Genomic DNA, 18,007 nt, shown 5'->3' with positions numbered 1-18,007 from the left:
CTACGATTCACATAAGGTGTTTTCTAGCCATATCAGAGAATGTGTAAATAACTTTGGCTCTCCTTTGTCAGTCCCAAATAAATAAATAAAAACCTTTCCCGAGGTTGTTTTCATCCATAAATCATACCCTCAGTATTCAATACTTCCTTCTAGTATTTTAAAAGTACTGTATTTGACGTAATAAGCGCCCAGGGCGCTCTCAAAATTAGAAATAGGGGGTCTTATTAGAATATTATGTTGATGAAAAAAACAGTTGAAAGATAAATTTCGTGGTTTATGGTGACAGCCTGAAATGTTTATGTACGACAGATATATTTTTCCAGAATTTAATTGCCCACAATTAAGGGTGCATATAACACACGAGTGCGTATTATACACGAATAAATAAGTCTTGTTTACATTGATCAATCGTAAGGGGTGCTAATTGGGATTGTTCACTAGGCAATATATCAGCAAATATCGCCGTGGGCGCTTATTAGAACGGGGCGCTTATTACGTCGAATACGGTATACAAAAAGACACTAAACGTATCTCTTCCCACTTGAAAGCTTCTGGTCAACGGATCATCACAAGGTGCACAAGCAACATTGGAATAATCTACAAAAGCAGCTTTGTAAGAATACGATCTCGTTATTGTTTTCGAGAATAACGTAGCCACAACAAACATCTTGAGTGTGGTACAGTCTGACACCATCGACTATGTACAAAATATACATCTTGATCAAAGACCGATTACATAGCGTTAGAAACTTTGTCATTTAAATACAAACATGGAATAATAACATAAATTACAGCTCCACGTCGGTAACAATATGTACACGAGGCTCAAGGATAATCAGTAACAAAGAATAATCTGAGGAATTTTGTAAATCCATTAGGATTACGCGCTGAAATTGTGATTTTTCTAAATATGAAATGTGAAGCAATGAAAACCATAATAATATGAGTACAAAACAAGGTTTCCGACTTTAAATGATTATCTGGACAACACAGTAACCATGGTAACTATTGCACAGCACTGCTGTGCTTCAACGAGAGTACACACAACAGAGCAGCCTATGATACCACACATCCACTGACATTCTTCGGATCCTTGTCGGACATCGGGACTTCTTTTTCTTTCACAGGAGGAAGACTCTCTTCTTTTTCACTTTTCTGAAATCATAAAATAAACTTTCCTGTGGTCCAAACATTCATGGGTAACAAAAAACAACTGTTTCTACTGTTTTGTGTGTAAGTATATATTAGTGGCAATAGAAACTGTGGCTGCAAGTGACTGAAGGGCTAGTAAAATGTCTAGATGTGTTGACAGCAGAAAGTGGAAGTGAGAGTTATCTGACCCTGGTTGTTTACAAACATGACAGACTTGATCATTAGAGAAGTTTCAGGATTGGAGAGTCTTAGGAAGGCTGGCTGTATCTATATTAGAGCAACATGAGGGCTAATTGAGGTCCTATTTACCTCATTTGTATCTTATCTACAGATTGGAGTGGGCACGGGTGGCCCAGTTGTCTAAGGCGTCGCAATTTGCTGTGCAGAGTTGCGTCCCTTGGGCACGCCAGAAACCTATGGTAGTGGGTTCGAATCCTGGTTCGCCCCGATTATGTTTCTAGGTTTGTTATACCCGTGCCAGTGGGTTTCACCGAAGTGGTAAACGTCTGAGACCTGCATCACTCCGGGCTTTCCTCCCACATTAAGCTGACACGCCGTGATATACCTGGAATACTGTTAAAAGCGGCATTAAACCCAACTCACTCACTCACTCACTACAGATTGGATACCTAAAAGTACAGTAAACTACCTTTGTAACGAACATGGTTATAACGACCTGACGGATATAACAAACTGTTCTTCTGGTCCCGGACATTTGCCATATATTTTATCATATAAAGTTGATGGCTATAACGAACACGCTCATAACGAAATAACGGATAGAGCGAACTCACCTAACAATAGTAACACAGTGATTGAAGTGGATATATTCTGTACATGTTCAGTGCACACTTTTGTTATTTATCGTGTAACATAATGTCACATGACTTGATAATAGATGTCTGATGGTTGAAATGTGTACAGTGAACGATGGATATAACAAACTAACATAAATGGTCCCTTTAAATTTGTTATAACCGTAGGGGAGGTCGGGTGACAAGTGGTTACAGTGTTTGCTCGTCACGCCAAAGACCCGGGTTCGATTCCCAACATGGGTACAATGTGTGAAGCCAATTTCTGGCGTCCCCCTCCGTGATATTGCTGGAATATTGCTAAAAGCGGTGTAAAACAATACTCACTCACTCACTCATAGTTTAGGGCATAACTATACTTTATGACCTATACATGAGGGTAGAGCAAACTTTATTTCTGAAGTAGAAGGGGAGGCAATCAGACGCTCACTCCAATAATGCTTTTTGTAGCATGCATGTTTCTCCCATTAGTCCCTGCGTGTAGTGTTATAAACAATTCTACCATGAATTTGGAATTTACTCGATTCTGATTGGTCAATCAGAGGCCATTAAATCACAATAAACCCCCTCTGATTGAAACAGCTGGTTTGACGGCCGCATCACCGCGGAAGCTAATATTCATAGAATAGTACTATTTTCAGTCATTGTCGGTAGGCATATTTAAATAACTATATCTACAATTACAGGTTACAAAATGCACATATGCGGTTACTACAATATTCAAAGGATGTGTGGCAATACATTTCGTGCAGAAAAACACGGCATAAATCAACAAAGGGAATGTATTTACGTTTTGGAGACAACAGAGAGCTTGAAATTTTGGCGCTTTTCTATACACGAATGTGACGTCATATATTTTGCGTCACAATGAGCGATATGACGTCATAATGGTGACGCGAGATGTAGAGCGAAAGCCTTGCAAATCTTGCTTTGTTTTCTTAGGGATGGCCACCTCATGTTAGCTTACCAAGTTGCCGTGCTTATATGCTTTTAATGCCTGTCATATGTTCGAGTGAAGTATTACGGAGTAAACAAACTGCTTGAGTATATACAGCACCATATTTTGTCGGTGATTCCGTAATTCAGATCGATAACCCACTCAAAACACTGAACTCAACCCATGCCGCTTCACTCAGTATATTTGCTAACACCAAAGAGTTCGCGTTTTATTCTTCCCCGCCCTTAAGGCGGGGAAGTATACGGGAAACGTTAAATTTGTGGCATGTATGTCGACATGTTGGTTTATTTGAAATTTCAAGCCACGCATTTACGGAAACAAAACATAAAATCATGTGCGTGGAATGTTGATGCTATTCTTTTCCAGCAATAAGAGATACTTCAAAATCGTCTTTATGTAGTTAATTGATGCATCTGACCGTTTCTGGTCATTAGCTGACATTATTAAACCATTCATGTGTAATCCGATGTCCTTTTTTCCTCAAGGACTAATTTTCTGATTTTCACGGTGTATACAAAAGAAGAACTGTGCTCCGGAGATCGTAAATAACAGCATAATAAAAATTATGTTCTGAATATGCTTATTCATGAACAACGACGACATCTCAATTTAAATGTAATATGGCTGAATTCCATATTCTACATACCACACTTTTGATTGTTTGGATGCTCATGTTCACTGGAAATATTAGGAATAGTTATATTCCGTATTTTGAATTAACCCAGTCCCCCGTTTTTTAATCAGTGCACCGCACATAACCACATGTGAAACGTTTGGTAGCAAAGTCAAAGCAAAATCGGAGTAGTGTGTCAGCGAATTTGCATCAAGGCTGTAGTATTTTTCAACCGTTGAATGGAATTCAATGTACAGCCGTAGCTCTGGTCATTCATATATTTTTATCTATTTGCGTCTGTACCGTGTTCCACTGACCTCGATAATCTGTTGGATGAAGGCACAGCTCTCTACAGCCACAAAGTTAACACCGAAGGCTATGAGGAGTATTTAGGTCATAATCAGTCCCCAGCAGCCACTGCCTCAAGCGATATTGTCTACATAACAGATCAGTTTTATGGCTCCGTCACAGGTGCTCCAAATATTGAAGCAGGGAAAACAAATTTCATAGAATCATTTCAAAAAGCAATATTGATATCCCCGTCACTTTTGGTAACTTTTAATGATGTCTCCATTGCAATTTTTACGGATTTCGATTCGTATGCATTATTTGACTGTCATCAGCGGAATGGTCTTGGTCGGATTGATCCGAATGGACAAGCGGTTTTACTTCTGTTTAGTAGTATGGATGAATTGTCATGTTACATCTTAACAGTATATATATATCAGGCTACTATGCTTGTCGTAAGAGGCGTCGATCCCAAATGCGTGGATCGATGCTCATGATATTAGGCACTGGATTGTCGGGTCCAGACTCGATTATTTACAGACCGCCGTCATATAGCTGGGATATTGCTGAGTGCGGCGTTAAACGACAAACCAATCAATCATCATCATATGAACTCAAACCAGTCATTGTTACAAGTAAACCACATTCCACAACAGTTACTGACACTGGATAAAAAACAGTATATAGAAAAAACCCAAGTAACTCAACTCATCATGATCACAATTACTATTCTTTGAAAGAAAGAAATACACAAAAAACTGACCAAAAAACGTAAAACAAGAGACGAGGAATCTCCGTTATTGATTAGTCCCGGTATTGAAATGTTCTCCAACTACGTGATAATATTTTGAGTATGTGCATCTGTGGTTGTGACAAAAAGACCTTATCTAGTATGACTTTTTTTGCCATATGGAGCCCTTAGTATTTTCATTTACATTATTATAACTAAATGCTAAGTGTAAAAAGAATGTGATCTATTTTTTGAGTATGTGCATCTGCCAATGTTGTTGGCAGTTTTGATACTATTTCCACATGTTTACATTTGTGCCAGAAATTGCTTCCATTTCCTTCGATCTACTTTTTAAATAAAGACCCAGGTAAGAATAGGTCTTCAGCAACCTATGCTTGCCGTAAGAGGCGACGAACAGGATTGGGTAGTCAGGCTCGCCGATTTGGTCGATGCATAACATCATATTCCAATTGCGTAGTTCGATGCTCTTGGTGTCAATCACTGGATGATCTGGTCCAGACTGGATGATCTGGTCCAGACTGGATTATTTACAGACCTCCGTCATATGGCTGGAATAATGCTGAGTGCGGCGTTAAACAAGAAACTATTCTTAAATAGACCTACCCTATGCAAATGCATCAACTGTATTGCCCAATACTCAAAATAAATAATATTTTTTTCCACAACAGCGTTGTGTTATTTGTGGTTAATATAATTATGCTCTATCATGCCTTTCAGTAACATCATAATTATGCGTTTGTGAGGCATCACATATGGCGGGGAACTTTGATGCTCTGCATCAATGTTTTCTTGTTTGGTCATGGTAGAATGGAGATAAACATACTGTGTTTTCAATGTAGAGCTAGGTTACCTGTAGATTTAACCGCGCTTAATTTAACATTTGAAACCTCACGCTGCGCGTTCGGTTCCAAATTCAATTTAGCGGGGTTAAATCTACAGGTAACCTAGCTCTACATTGAAAACACACTATGTTTATCTCCTAAATGACCAAGATGCTTCTGGTGAGAAGTATCCACCACAATATAAATCTTGAGAGCATTTTCTACTAGCCAGCTGACCCTCCAAAACACTCCCCTGTCCATGGGGTCATACGAACCACGGACATACAAACATGTAAGTCTTTGTATGAACAAATGAACTATTTGTGCATCCATATACTGTCAAATAGACATTTAATGGTAAAGGGGGATAACTCTGGTTAACTGTGACCATTTGTGTCTCAAGACGTTTGGCCACATGATGCATTTAAGGCCGTCTGTTTCATGTTACCATCCCACTCAAAACCTAAGAGGTTCTGTATTTCACTGATAGGTATTCAAACACGGAGATCTAGCTTCTTTCTCTTTTTGTCTTGCGTGCCTTCTGCTTTCCCATCTAAATGTTCAGGGGAGCGGGTAAAGGTTAAAGGGTTTGCTCAAGACCCAGGTTCAATTTCCTACATGGGTACAGTGTCTGAAGCCAATTCTGGTGTCCCCAATCCTGATAATGCTGGAATATTGCTGAAAGCAGCGTAAAATCCAACTCACTCACTCTAAACATTCAAGCACTCTACATCGATACAGCAGCCTTTGCACTAGGGTGCCATTGTACAAAACAACCTTAGCGCTGTGACTGTCGAAAGTCTATGTTAAGGTATGGGAGGTATGATCACCTTAGCGCTAAGATCACTTTTAACAACGGCACCCAGGGTCCTGTTCCACAAAGCGATCTTAGTGCTATGATTGTCGTAAGCCTTTTTAAAGTATGGGAGTTACGATCATCTTAGCGCTAAGATCGTTTTGTGGAACAGGACAATAACAGCACAATAACAACTCTGTAAGGAAATGCACTCTGGAAAATGTTCAAATTCATAATCAGTTTTGAGAGTAACTTTTTTTCAAATTAATCTTCTGCTCACCCATTCCGCCTCATGGTGAACACAAGAAACATACAATATGGAACTAGATTAGAGAGTAAATACTATTGTCAGAATCAGGCATACATAAAACCAATGCCTTTAAAATGAAACGTACCTTTTCAGGTTTGGGGGCCATTTGGACATTAAACTTGCTGTAGGAGTCCACGTTCCATAGTGGGTTCATGGAGGGGGGCTGGTAATCCTCGGGGCTGACCAGTCCATAGGTGGCCTTCAACTCAAGTTGAGGGGGGTCATAGGTCACCTTCTGGTGGTATCTGGAAGAGAAAAAACAACATGAATACAGATAGAAAATACCACAAAGTCATAACACTGATGCGACTCTTCTTTTCAGACTGAAGCCAAAAGCCATTATCAGAAAATAAAATAATGATAGTTTAAATTCATTGTTATTTACCCAATGCCTCTATATTTGATGGATTAGAACATGAGTCATCAGGAGGTGACATATCTATGCATTCTGGGGCAACTCAAACCCCACTTTTGGTTCATTCAGTGCTGTTCAACATTTTTCAACATCCCAAATCATCAAAAGGCACTAGACTGATCTGTATAGCAGATTTAATCTAGAAATATTCAATGGATTTTGGAGTTCTGATCTTGAAACAAGAACTACCATCATCATCATCATCATCATCATCATCATCATCATCATCATCAACGCACTAGTTCACCACAAGATGGCAAATTTTAACAAGATTTATTTAACATTATAGGAAACTCCGGAAACAGGGGGGACAAAAATACCATACAACAAAGTCTCACGAGCAAGCAGCAACTAAGTTTCATAAAATTAAATATTCATGAGGACGTGGATCTCACTTACATCAAACCATTTTCTCTCTCACACTTTTCCAGTGTCCTCTTCACAACTGGTCCGAGACGTCTAAAGAACACATGGTCGGCTGGCCTGGCGGTCGTCCCGGGGCCCTTGGTTGTGGCATACTCCTTGGCCAGCAGCGATGCCTTGTCATACACTGAAGCAACACAGTACAGAACCTCATATCAGACCACAAAGGCATCTGTTGTCTGTTGTTGTTGGTTTGTTGTTTAATGCCGCACTCAGCAATATTCCAGCTACATGACGGCGGACTGTAAATAATCGAGTCTGGACCAGACAATCCAGTGATTAATATCATGAGCATCGATCCGCGCAATTGGGATCAATGACATGCATCAACCAAGTCAGCGAGCCTGACCACCCAATCCCGTTAGTCGCCTTTTACGGCAAGCGCCTATTCTACCCCAGAATCTTCACGGGTCTGAAGCCATCTGTACATTCATGCAACTATGTCTATATAATGCCAGATGAATTATGACAAAATGAAAAGTTTAACATGCCTGCATAGTATTGATTCTAGTAACAGCATTTTTTTATAATAACTTAAAACACATGTAACATTAAACATAAAATCAAAGTTTCTCATTAGAAGCCATTATAAAACGGACATGGTGACGAAGCCTTTTCTTCCTTTCCTTTTCAGTAGGTATAAAAGGGGAGTAACTAATTAAAATTTAACTCTTCTGTAAAAATCCGGATTTGAAATTTATCGACTGATTGTCCTGAAAAACATTCTCACAGAAAATAGGACCCACATGATAGAGTGCTTTTTATAAACTTTTCATGGCCTAAGATTTAGAATAAAGACCTACATGTGACACTCTCCTTCAGTCCACGTATCGCATCCCCACACTTGTCTGCCGCCAGCAGGGTCTCCCCATTGTACGAGTGAGCCTACAGGAAACAAGAAGGTATTACATTGCGCCATCAGTACACATCGTCATCAGTACACACTGGGGTACATCGTCATCAGTACACACTGCGGTACATCGTCATCAGTACACACTGCAGTACATCGTCATCAGTACACACTGGGGTACATCGTCATCAGTACACACTGGGGTACATCGTCATCAGTACATGCTGGGGTACATCGTCATCAGTACATGCTGGGGTACATCGTCATCAGTACACACTGGGGTACATCGTCATCAGTACACACTGGGGTACATCGTCATCAGTACACACTGGGGAACATCGTCATCAGTACACACTGGGGTACATCGTCATCAGTACACACTGGGGTACATTGTCATCAGTACACACTGGGGAACATCATCATCAGTACACACTGGGGTACATCGTCATCAGTACACACTGGGGTACATCGTCATCAGTACACACTGGGGTACATTGTCATCAGTACACACTGGGGAACATCATCATCAGAACACACTGGGGTACATTGTCATCAGTACACACTGGGGAACATCATCATCAGGACACACTGGGGAACATCATCATCAGTACACACTGGGGTACATCGTCATCAGTACACACTGGGGTACATCGTCATCAGTACACACTGGGGTACATCGTCATCAGTACACAATGGGGAACATCATCATCAGTACACACTGGGGTACATCGTCATCAGTACACACTGGGGTACATCGTCATCAGTACACACTGGGGTACATCATCAACAGTCCTAAGTGACTGTATCATGAATCTAATTACTGTGAAACATTTTACAATTATGTAGGGCCCATCCTACAGAGTGGTCTCAGCCTACTATGATCATAACTCCCATACTCTAACACAGACTTACAATCATCTTAGCAATAAGATCGCTGTGATGATAGCAACTCCGGTACCCCAACATACTTCCAATCATCTCAGCAATAAGATCGCTGTAAGATCGCAACTTCCGTTCTCAAACAGACTTACAATCATCTTAGCACTAAGATCGCTTTGTGCAACTGGGAAAGAACAGAATACTGAAAGAGTATAGATACTGCAAGTGATTTTGTCCTATACAATATTTCAGTGACACACTCACATAAGCCAAGTAGAAGTTACTTTTCAGTTGAAAATATTTCTTCCACTTGCCCACCACCTTGACGTCGAGACTCGCCAGGGCATCGTCTGTAACATGCCAAACACATACTTCATCCAGTAGCAGCCAGCAGCTCAACATGAACATAATCATGCAAGTTTGTTTGTTTGACGTTTAACGCCGCACTCAGCAATATCCACTGATTGACATCATGAGCACTGATCCACGCAATTGGGATACGATGACATGCATCAACCAAGTCAGCGAGCCTGACCACCCGATCCCGATAGTCGCCTCTTACGACAAGCATGGTCGCCTTTTACGGCAAGCATGGGTTGCTGAAGACCTATTCCACCCCGTAAGAGGCAACTATCGGGATCGGGTGGTCAGACTCGCTGACTTGGTTGATGCATGTCATTGTATCCTAATTGCGCAGATCGATGCTCATGATGTCAATCACTGAATTGTCTGGTCCAGACTTGATCATTTACAGACTGCCATCATATCGGAATGGTTCCATGGGAAAAATAATAACCGGCAATAGCGATCAGCTGCTTCTCTTAGGGTTAAAAATTATTTTAAATATATTTAGTAAAAGCTGCAACTAAAGTAACAAGATATGGGAATATATTATTCCTGATAAAAAATAGTTTCAGATACAATTTTTGCCGATCCTTGCATTAAAATCCTGTAAAGTTATATCATTGGTGTGTCTTGACCGAAACACAGGTAGATTCCAAGAAAACGTGTGTAGAGCTGATTGCTGTTTCCGGCTTAGTTTACGAGAAAATACACAAGGTAATCTTAATCCCTGGATGTAAAACAATGCCTAGCAGAACATAAAATACAATTTAAACGGTAAATCAACATGTCTTGTGATTTTATTATCTCAAATTTCAAATTTGTACTGACCAAGTTTCTCATAACCTGTTTTTTTACCGAAATTCGCTGAAGGAGAAGATCTACGGTGTAAATTTTTTCTGCGCTTGATATTCAAATTATTTTCCCCAAAATACTGAATCCGCTAGAGGGGGGTGCGCATTATACATGGGTGCGCACTATACTCAAGAAAATAGGGTAGCTGGAATATTGCTGAGTGTGGCATTAAACAACAAACAAACAATCAAACTGTTTGACCTAGTTTGAAACTGCAAAGAAAAGAGAGAGAGAGAAAGGTATTGAGTCGGAGCAAAAGTCTTTCCTAAGATATCTGCCTACAACCTGGTTGTTGAGCAGTACACGCACCTGCTTTCTGGTACATCTGCCCTGTCTCCGCAGCCAGCGCGGCTATCAGGCTGGGGTTGTGCTTCATCTCGATGGCCCGGGCTAACGTCACTGCAACACCAACACCAGAGTTACTTCCAAAATACAGTGATGAGATGCAAGTTAGGTACAGAACACTTTCAACCTGACATAAGGGCTTATCTACTATCATTCTAATAACAATCACGCTTTAATTATTCATTTATTAAAACCATACACGGAATCCATGAGTGAGTGAGAACGGTTTTATGCCACTTTTAGCAAGATTCCAGCATCATCACTGCCGGGGACACCAGAATGGGCTTTATACATGGTAACCATATCGGGAATCGAACCCGTGTTTTTGGCTTGACTAGTAACACTTTAGCCTCTAGGCTGCTCCACTGCCCCCAGAGACCAATAATGAGTGAGTGAGTTGGGTTTAACGCCGCTTTTAACAGTATTCCAGTTATATTGCGGCGTGTCAGCTTAATGAGGGAGGAAAGCCCGAAGTGATGCAGGTCACAGACGTTTACCACTTCAGTGAAACCCACGAGCACGGGCATGGTGCTGACAGACCTAGAAACATTATCTGGGCGAACCGGGATTCGAACCCACAATCACAGGTTTCTGGCGTGTCCAAGCGACGCAACTCTGCACAGCAAATCGCTGCGTCTTAGACGACTGGGCCACCCATGCCCCCCCAAAGACCAATAACCTTAATTCAAAAATTGATAAAAGTAAAACTTCTTCAATAATAGCTACTGCTGTTTTTCTGCAGAAAGAAAATATGAACTGTCATATAAACTTTCAGGTCTTCGGGGGCGCTAATATCTTACAGATAAGTCAAGATGTTTGTCAGGGGTGCATTATACAGCCAATAGGCGACCATGAATACATTTTAGAAATAAGTCCCCATAAACCATGGATGACGACAGCAGTATCCCACTACCCAAGCCTGCACTGACCTTCTTGAGCCTCCCCGGTGCACTGGTTGATATACGCCTCCAACACCCGCGTGTCAATGTCTGCACCCTTCACCTCCTCCTCTGTAGATAGCTGGCCCACCAGGTCGTTCTGACAGGATAAACATTGTCATACACTTGGACCACTCTAACAGCCGTGTTACCCAACATATCATACACTTGGGCCACTTTAACAGCCATGTTACCCAACATATCATACACTTGGACCACTTTAACGTCCATGTTACCCAACATATCATACACTTGGACCACTTTAACAGCCATGTTACCCAACATATCATACACTTGGACCACTTTAACAGCCATGTTACCCAACATATCATACACTTGGACCACTTTAACAGCCATGTTACCCAACATATCATACACTTGGACCACTTTAACAGCCATGTTACCTAATATATCATGCACTTTGACCATCTCATACTACCGTCTGTTGAGACGTACCTTGATGTAAGTAAAGAGAACCGTCTGTTGAGACATACCTTGATGTAAGTAAAGAGAACCGTCTGTTGAGACATACCTTGATGTAAGTAAAGAGACCAGCAGCGATCCTCAGACACTTGTGGACCTCCTTGGCCTCATCCATGTCCGGACTACAACACAATGACAACAGGCTCAGCACTTATATATATATATATATATATATATATATATATATATAGCTCAGTATATGATTACAGATCTGCAACTGTTATTGAGGATATGATTCCCGGAATTTGCATATGGAACCAAAGGTGTTAGTTGGTAGGGTTTTCTTGTAAAAATATTTGGGCATCAAATACTCAATAACACCCTTAAATTGGAAAACACATAACCTTTAGTGATATTGTAACATAAAGGTCATCAATAAGTTTTTATAGCACACTCTTTCTTTTTGAACTCTCATATTCCTCTCTCCTGGAGTGGAAGGGACATGATGAAATGATATACGACATTGTTGTTTCCATAATAGGTTGTTTTTTTGTTTAATGTCACAATCAGCAAGCTTCTTCCACATGACATAGGTCCTGAGTGAGTGAGTGAGTTAGGTTTAACGCCACTTTTAACAGTATTCCAGTTATATCACGGCGTGTCAGCTTGATGTGGGAGGAAAGCCACAAGTGATGCAGGTCTCAGATGTTAAACAACTTCGGTGAAACCCATGAGCATGGGTATGGTGCTGACAAACCTAGAAACATAATTGGGGCGAACCAGGATTCGAACCCACAATCATAGGTTTCTGGCGTGCCCGCGGGACGCAACTCTGCACAGTGAATCGCGGCGCCTTAGACGACTGGGCCACCCGTACCCCCCCTAGGTCCTGATATCAGTGAAATAGAAAACACCTCAACAAAGCCATACTATTAGCTATAACCACAACAGCATGAATGGGGAAATGTGAAATTCCAATTTGGGATTTTGTCCTGACATTTGCTGCGGATTTTGGGCCAAAAAATCTGCCTCTAATATATAAGCAGGTCTAGATAATTTGGTGTACATAAACGTCCATGTAGACGAACATCCCTAAACATACTACATGATACCGATCTTGGATGTTTCCACTTTTTAATCAGGTAGAATCTGGTAGATCATAGGATTCTGCCATGACAAAGGAAGGCAACTCTTCATTATGAATGATGGAACCTCAGATGACACCCGTGGCCCCCATGTTCACTGACAGTATCAAACCATTAACATTCCAAATCACAAGCACACTACATGTGGTACATTACAACAAAGTGTCCTGAAACAAACAATGTACATACTCCTCCTTCGCAGCAAGTTTAGCAGCATGTTTGGTGTACCACAGGGCCACGTTGATTCCCATGGAGGCAAACTCAAATATCACATCATTATGGGCCCTGAAACAAACACACATAATACTTTACCCACCGATCATGTTCATAATAATACACACAACTAAGAATAAGTGAGGTGAAATGTGGCTGCTTGTACTAGTCGACTGATGCCGATTTATAGTGCTAGCCCACCGAGATACAATGCCGCAGTTGAACATGAATACCCCACTCAGACACAGTATACTGACTCCGAGCCGACCAGTCCTTGTTTTAGCCCCTTAATGCCAGACAGGGTAACAACAAGTACCATCTTTTAACACATGACACAGACGGGTGTTGAAACTCGGACGTTCTGCTCTCTGGACGGACTCTCTACCAGAAGACCACGTAGGCGGTCCACACAACTAATAAACTGGACAGCAATATATGAGTGTACACAGTTCTTCATGTTCTTATTGCTGTACAACATTTTACACTGACTACCTATATGGGCAGAATGGATATACGAGTAGCTCCTGCTGTATCATAAAGTAACCATTTTAACAACTGTCTGAATTTTGTAGTTTCTGAGAAAAAGAGTCTGAAAGATCTCAATCCCATTGTGTTGCAACACATCATATCAATGTTTCTTATTCCTAGATTTGTGGTTTCTTAGAAAAAGATTCTTTAAGTTATCTCACAATTTTAGCATGTTTCATATTTATTTTGGAGGGTAGAGTGAGTGAGTTGGGTTTAACACTGCTTTTTAACATTATTATAGTTATATCACAGCGTGTCAGCTTAATGTGGGAGGAACATGAGGAAAGCCCAAAGTGATGCAGGTCTCAGACATTTACCACTTCGTTGAAACCCATGAGCACGGGTATGGTGCTGACAAACCTAGAAACATAATCGGGGCGAACCAGGATTCAAACCCACAATCATAGGTTTCTGGTGTGCTCAAGGGACGAAACTCTGCACAGCGAATCATTGCGCTTAGATGACAGGGCCACCCATGCCCCCTAAGGAGGTTAGAGAATAAATATGAAAATATGTTACATAAACATGATAAAAATGGGGATGCAAAATATGATACAGTCGTAAGACCAATCTCTCTCAATCACCACCCACTTACCCACCAACCCAATAATAAATTACCAGTCCCTAATCGCAACACTTATAAAACAATGATAGTTCCTCACATTGTAACATTCCCAAGGAGGGTGCTGCTCCACTTGAATCTGATAATTTTCCTCAGTTTGTTCTCTGGCTCGTCCTGTTTGAAGGACATGTACATCCCCAGCAGAAGGGAGAAGTAGTCGTTCGTGGCCTTCTCCACCACGATCTTGTCATGATTTGGGTCTGTCAGTAGCTCCAGGAGTTTACTACGAGTCATACGCAGGTCACTGATAAACAGATAAATACAGATATCAGGATGGTATTAGGTATCTTTCAAAATCTATAAGTTGCTGGAGGTACTATGACCTAGCGCTGGGACGAGTCCACATTTACTACCTGGGTACTCAACCCCTAATACCCGACCCTACCCGGGTACCAACTAATACCTGATAGTGTGCCAGGTACTTGGCCATCCTGGTTTGGTTTGGTTTGTTGGTTTACGCCGCACTCAGCATTATTCCAGCTACATGATGGTGGTCAGTATATAATCAAGTCTGGACCAGACAATCCAGTGATTTACATCATGCACTTCGATCCACGCAATTGGGATCGATGACATGCATCAACCAAGTCAGCGAGCCTGACCACCCATTCCCGTTAGTCGCCTTTTACGACAAGCATAGTCGCCTTTTACGGCAAGCATGGGTTGCTGAAGATCTATTCTACCCCTGATCCTCACGGGTCATTTGGCCATCCTGTCTACTATGCACCACATAAGAGCACATACAATTATTGGGATATGTATCAGATCGCACAGTTGGTGTATCGTCCCAGCCCTATTATACACACTCTTTTGAAAAACGTGAAAAGTTGACCTGTTGCAAACAAATACACTTCTGAAGTTGACCAGTCTTCTATTACAGCAATTTGGTAAACATTGAGCTCGTAGAATTATTATGAATTAAAACCTTTTTTGGTCAGCACCATTGTGTCTACATTGGTCTAGTAGAAATCTGACATCCAGTATATTTTTCAATGTGCTGGTCCCTTCGACTACTGACAATTCTTTGTCAACCAGAGTGACAAGTGTCAATTTAAGAAAGAATATAAACATTAAAATTCAACATGTTTACCATGTCAGACACAAAATAGGGAATGTAACATGTTCATTTTTCAGATAACCATGGAAACCAAATAGATATTGTTTAACTTGCACATTGCAAACCAAATTTCACATTTTAACACAATTAGCAATTTCATCCTAGCACTCACGTTTTACTACATTGACTACCAATACCTATTCAATTGTTACTCATAAAACAAATAAACATGAAAAAACACAAATGATCATTATTATTGTTTACATTGTTATTACTTGTGTCAAAAGACAAGTCAGATTAGAATAGTGTTAGGCTTCAAAATAGATTTCACTCTAAACATCAATTCAAAGCATAGGTAATAATAAGTATGAGTATCTACACGTTTGACAAATAGACTGATAAAAATAAAACTACATTGGGACAATTTTCATTTCAATTTTCAACACAAAATTATACATTAACCATTTTCTAACGCAGGGAGACACTAGCACATATGCTTCAATTGACTTAAATATTCTTTGAGCAGAGATGTCATGAAATACGTATTGCGTAATTGCAATATGCAAACGGGGGTATATTGCAAAACATAAACATACTCATCAAAGTAATAAAAATAGCCCCAACGTCTGTGCGGACTTCCCACTCATCAATTACAATTGTTTTCATCAAAAGCCAATTAATCTGAATCTACATTATTGTACAGTGGTGAATAGTTTTCTTTATTCGATACAAACTAAACTCGAGATAGTCAGATGATTGTGACGGTGAGTCAGTCAACAAAGACTTAGACGTACTTACAATACAGCTACATCGTCTAGACATTAGCACCATCTATCCGTTGTAACACATATATTTACTTGTGACATCACTTTAATTGTCTTACCTAAATATCTTCCTGGTTTGGTCGTTTGTGGAAACGCCATGAAGCTCAAAAGTGACGGAGGCAGTCGCCTTCAAAGGATTTCGATGAAACCAGTACGCCATTTTTGTTTTGATCGCATACGGAAGTAGATAAAAGGGAGGTAATCACAAATGGCCGGGATCAATCCTGTTCCAGCATATCATTTGGTTTCACTTACGCACAGAGAGCACACGTTTCGCATAATGGCAGCCTGACTGTGACGTCATTCTCTTATTCTATGACGTATGACATTGTGGGTTATAAGTCAACTCGTACATACGGAGACCGCGCATGTATAAACGGGAGAACAAAAACAATATTTTATTTATTACTTCAATAATGGTCATATGCGGATTTGTGGTTTATACGTAGGGTCGGGGAGGGAGTGGGGGTTTCGTGGGGTCGGGGAGGGTGGGTGCGGGAGGGTTGCATATGGGTGCAGGGTAAAACGTCACCGATTTAATTAACCGAAAACGGATACTGAAGTTCATTGCGAAAACGACATTTATATAATGAAGATAAAAAAACCGATTTATGTAGTAGTTAATTGATACTTCATTCGTTGGTAACATTAATTCTACTTTTATCACCAAATTTACATATAGCAGAGTGTCATTGTCATCTATTGATTAAAAAAAAATTATCATTATAATTACACCATATTTCAGCACAGCATTCAACATTTCACCACATGGTACGACATGAAGATTTGTCCTGTCTTCTCGCATTAGACACATCGATGCGACAACACCCTTGTGTGCATCTGAAATATAGCTACAGTTCGACATTGAGTTAAATTGAGTAAAGATACTTAAACTTCAAAGTATGGGCGTTTCCACAATACGTTTAGGCCCGTGAAGATTCCGGGGTAGAATAGATCTTCAGCAACCCATGCTTGTCGTAAGAGGCGACTAACGGGATCGGGTGGTCAGGCTCGCTGACTTGGTGGATGCATGTCATCGATCCCAATTGCGTGGATTGATGCTCATGCTTTTAATCACTGGATTGTCTGGTCCAGACTCGATTATTTACAGACCACCGTCACTAAGCTGGAATATTGCTGAGTGCGGCGTTAAACAACAAACAAACACAATAAGTTTAGTTGCGTCTCCCAATCAGAGTCGGCGAGTAAATATGGGTGGAGACTGTATGTGTTTTTAAATAACCTTTCATTTCACAATTATTTGTGTTTGCATTTGAGCCTGCGAGTCTAATTTCACTTATTGGTTGTTTAAAAAAAAAAATAATAATAATAATAAGGTGCCATTTTCGCCTCTCAAAAGTAGCCGGTTTCGCCTTGAGCGAGTTTCCTCTGGTTCGCGAATTATTTGCATGTTTATATCAAGTGCACGATGTTGACTAACCAGATGAGACCTGTGAGAACCAGATGAGACCTGTGAGAACCGGGTGAGACCTGTGAGAACAAGTTGAGACCCGTGAGAACCAGGTGAGACCTGTGTGAACCAGGTGACAACTGTGTCTGCGTTTACTTTTAAGATTTATGTTTCCCTTTCAAATTATTGGCACAAATATGGTGACAGACAAACCGAGATTGTCTAACCATCGTTTT

The 18,007-nt window shown here is 40.6% G+C and overlaps 1 protein-coding gene across 1 annotated transcript; it reads right to left on the bottom strand.

Moving 5' to 3' along the window:
• Positions 1 to 375: 375 nt before the first annotated feature.
• Positions 376 to 16,644, bottom strand: LOC124115399 (BRO1 domain-containing protein BROX-like). Its single transcript, XM_048403117.1, has 11 exons — positions 16,420 to 16,644; positions 14,520 to 14,723; positions 13,306 to 13,401; positions 12,081 to 12,153; positions 11,540 to 11,648; positions 10,575 to 10,664; positions 9,333 to 9,418; positions 8,143 to 8,224; positions 7,316 to 7,466; positions 6,587 to 6,746; positions 376 to 1,155 (listed from the first exon to the last, which is right to left on the bottom strand). The coding sequence occupies exons 1-11, from the start codon at positions 16,518 to 16,520 to the stop codon at positions 1,057 to 1,059; spliced, it is 1,251 nt and encodes a 416-aa protein (XP_048259074.1). The 5' UTR covers positions 16,521 to 16,644; the 3' UTR covers positions 376 to 1,056.
• Between the last annotated feature and the right edge of the window lie 1,363 nt (positions 16,645 to 18,007).

The sequence above is a fragment of the Haliotis rufescens genome, unplaced genomic scaffold (genome assembly GCF_023055435.1).
Source record: "Haliotis rufescens isolate VD_foot unplaced genomic scaffold, xgHalRufe1.0.p SCAF_3, whole genome shotgun sequence".
In the NCBI taxonomy this organism is placed as follows: Eukaryota; Metazoa; Mollusca; class Gastropoda; order Lepetellida; family Haliotidae; genus Haliotis; species Haliotis rufescens.
The sequence above is the reverse complement of the archived record's forward strand: the minus strand, read 5'-3'. Positions and strand labels throughout refer to the sequence as shown.

Bases quoted from the DNA above. Each gene is read 5' to 3' on its own strand.
- LOC124115399 (XM_048403117.1), bottom strand. From the start codon at position 16,520: ATGGCGTACTGGTTTCATCGAAATCCTTTGAAGGCGACTGCCTCCGTC. The intron at 11,649-12,080 runs GTATGTCTCAAC...TTATCCTGTCAG, and splicing joins GTCTCTTTACTTACATCAAG to AACGACCTGGTGGGCCAGCT. The intron at 1,156-6,586 runs GTACGTTTCATT...TTATGATTTCAG, and splicing joins TGGCCCCCAAACCTGAAAAG to AAAAGTGAAAAAGAAGAGAG.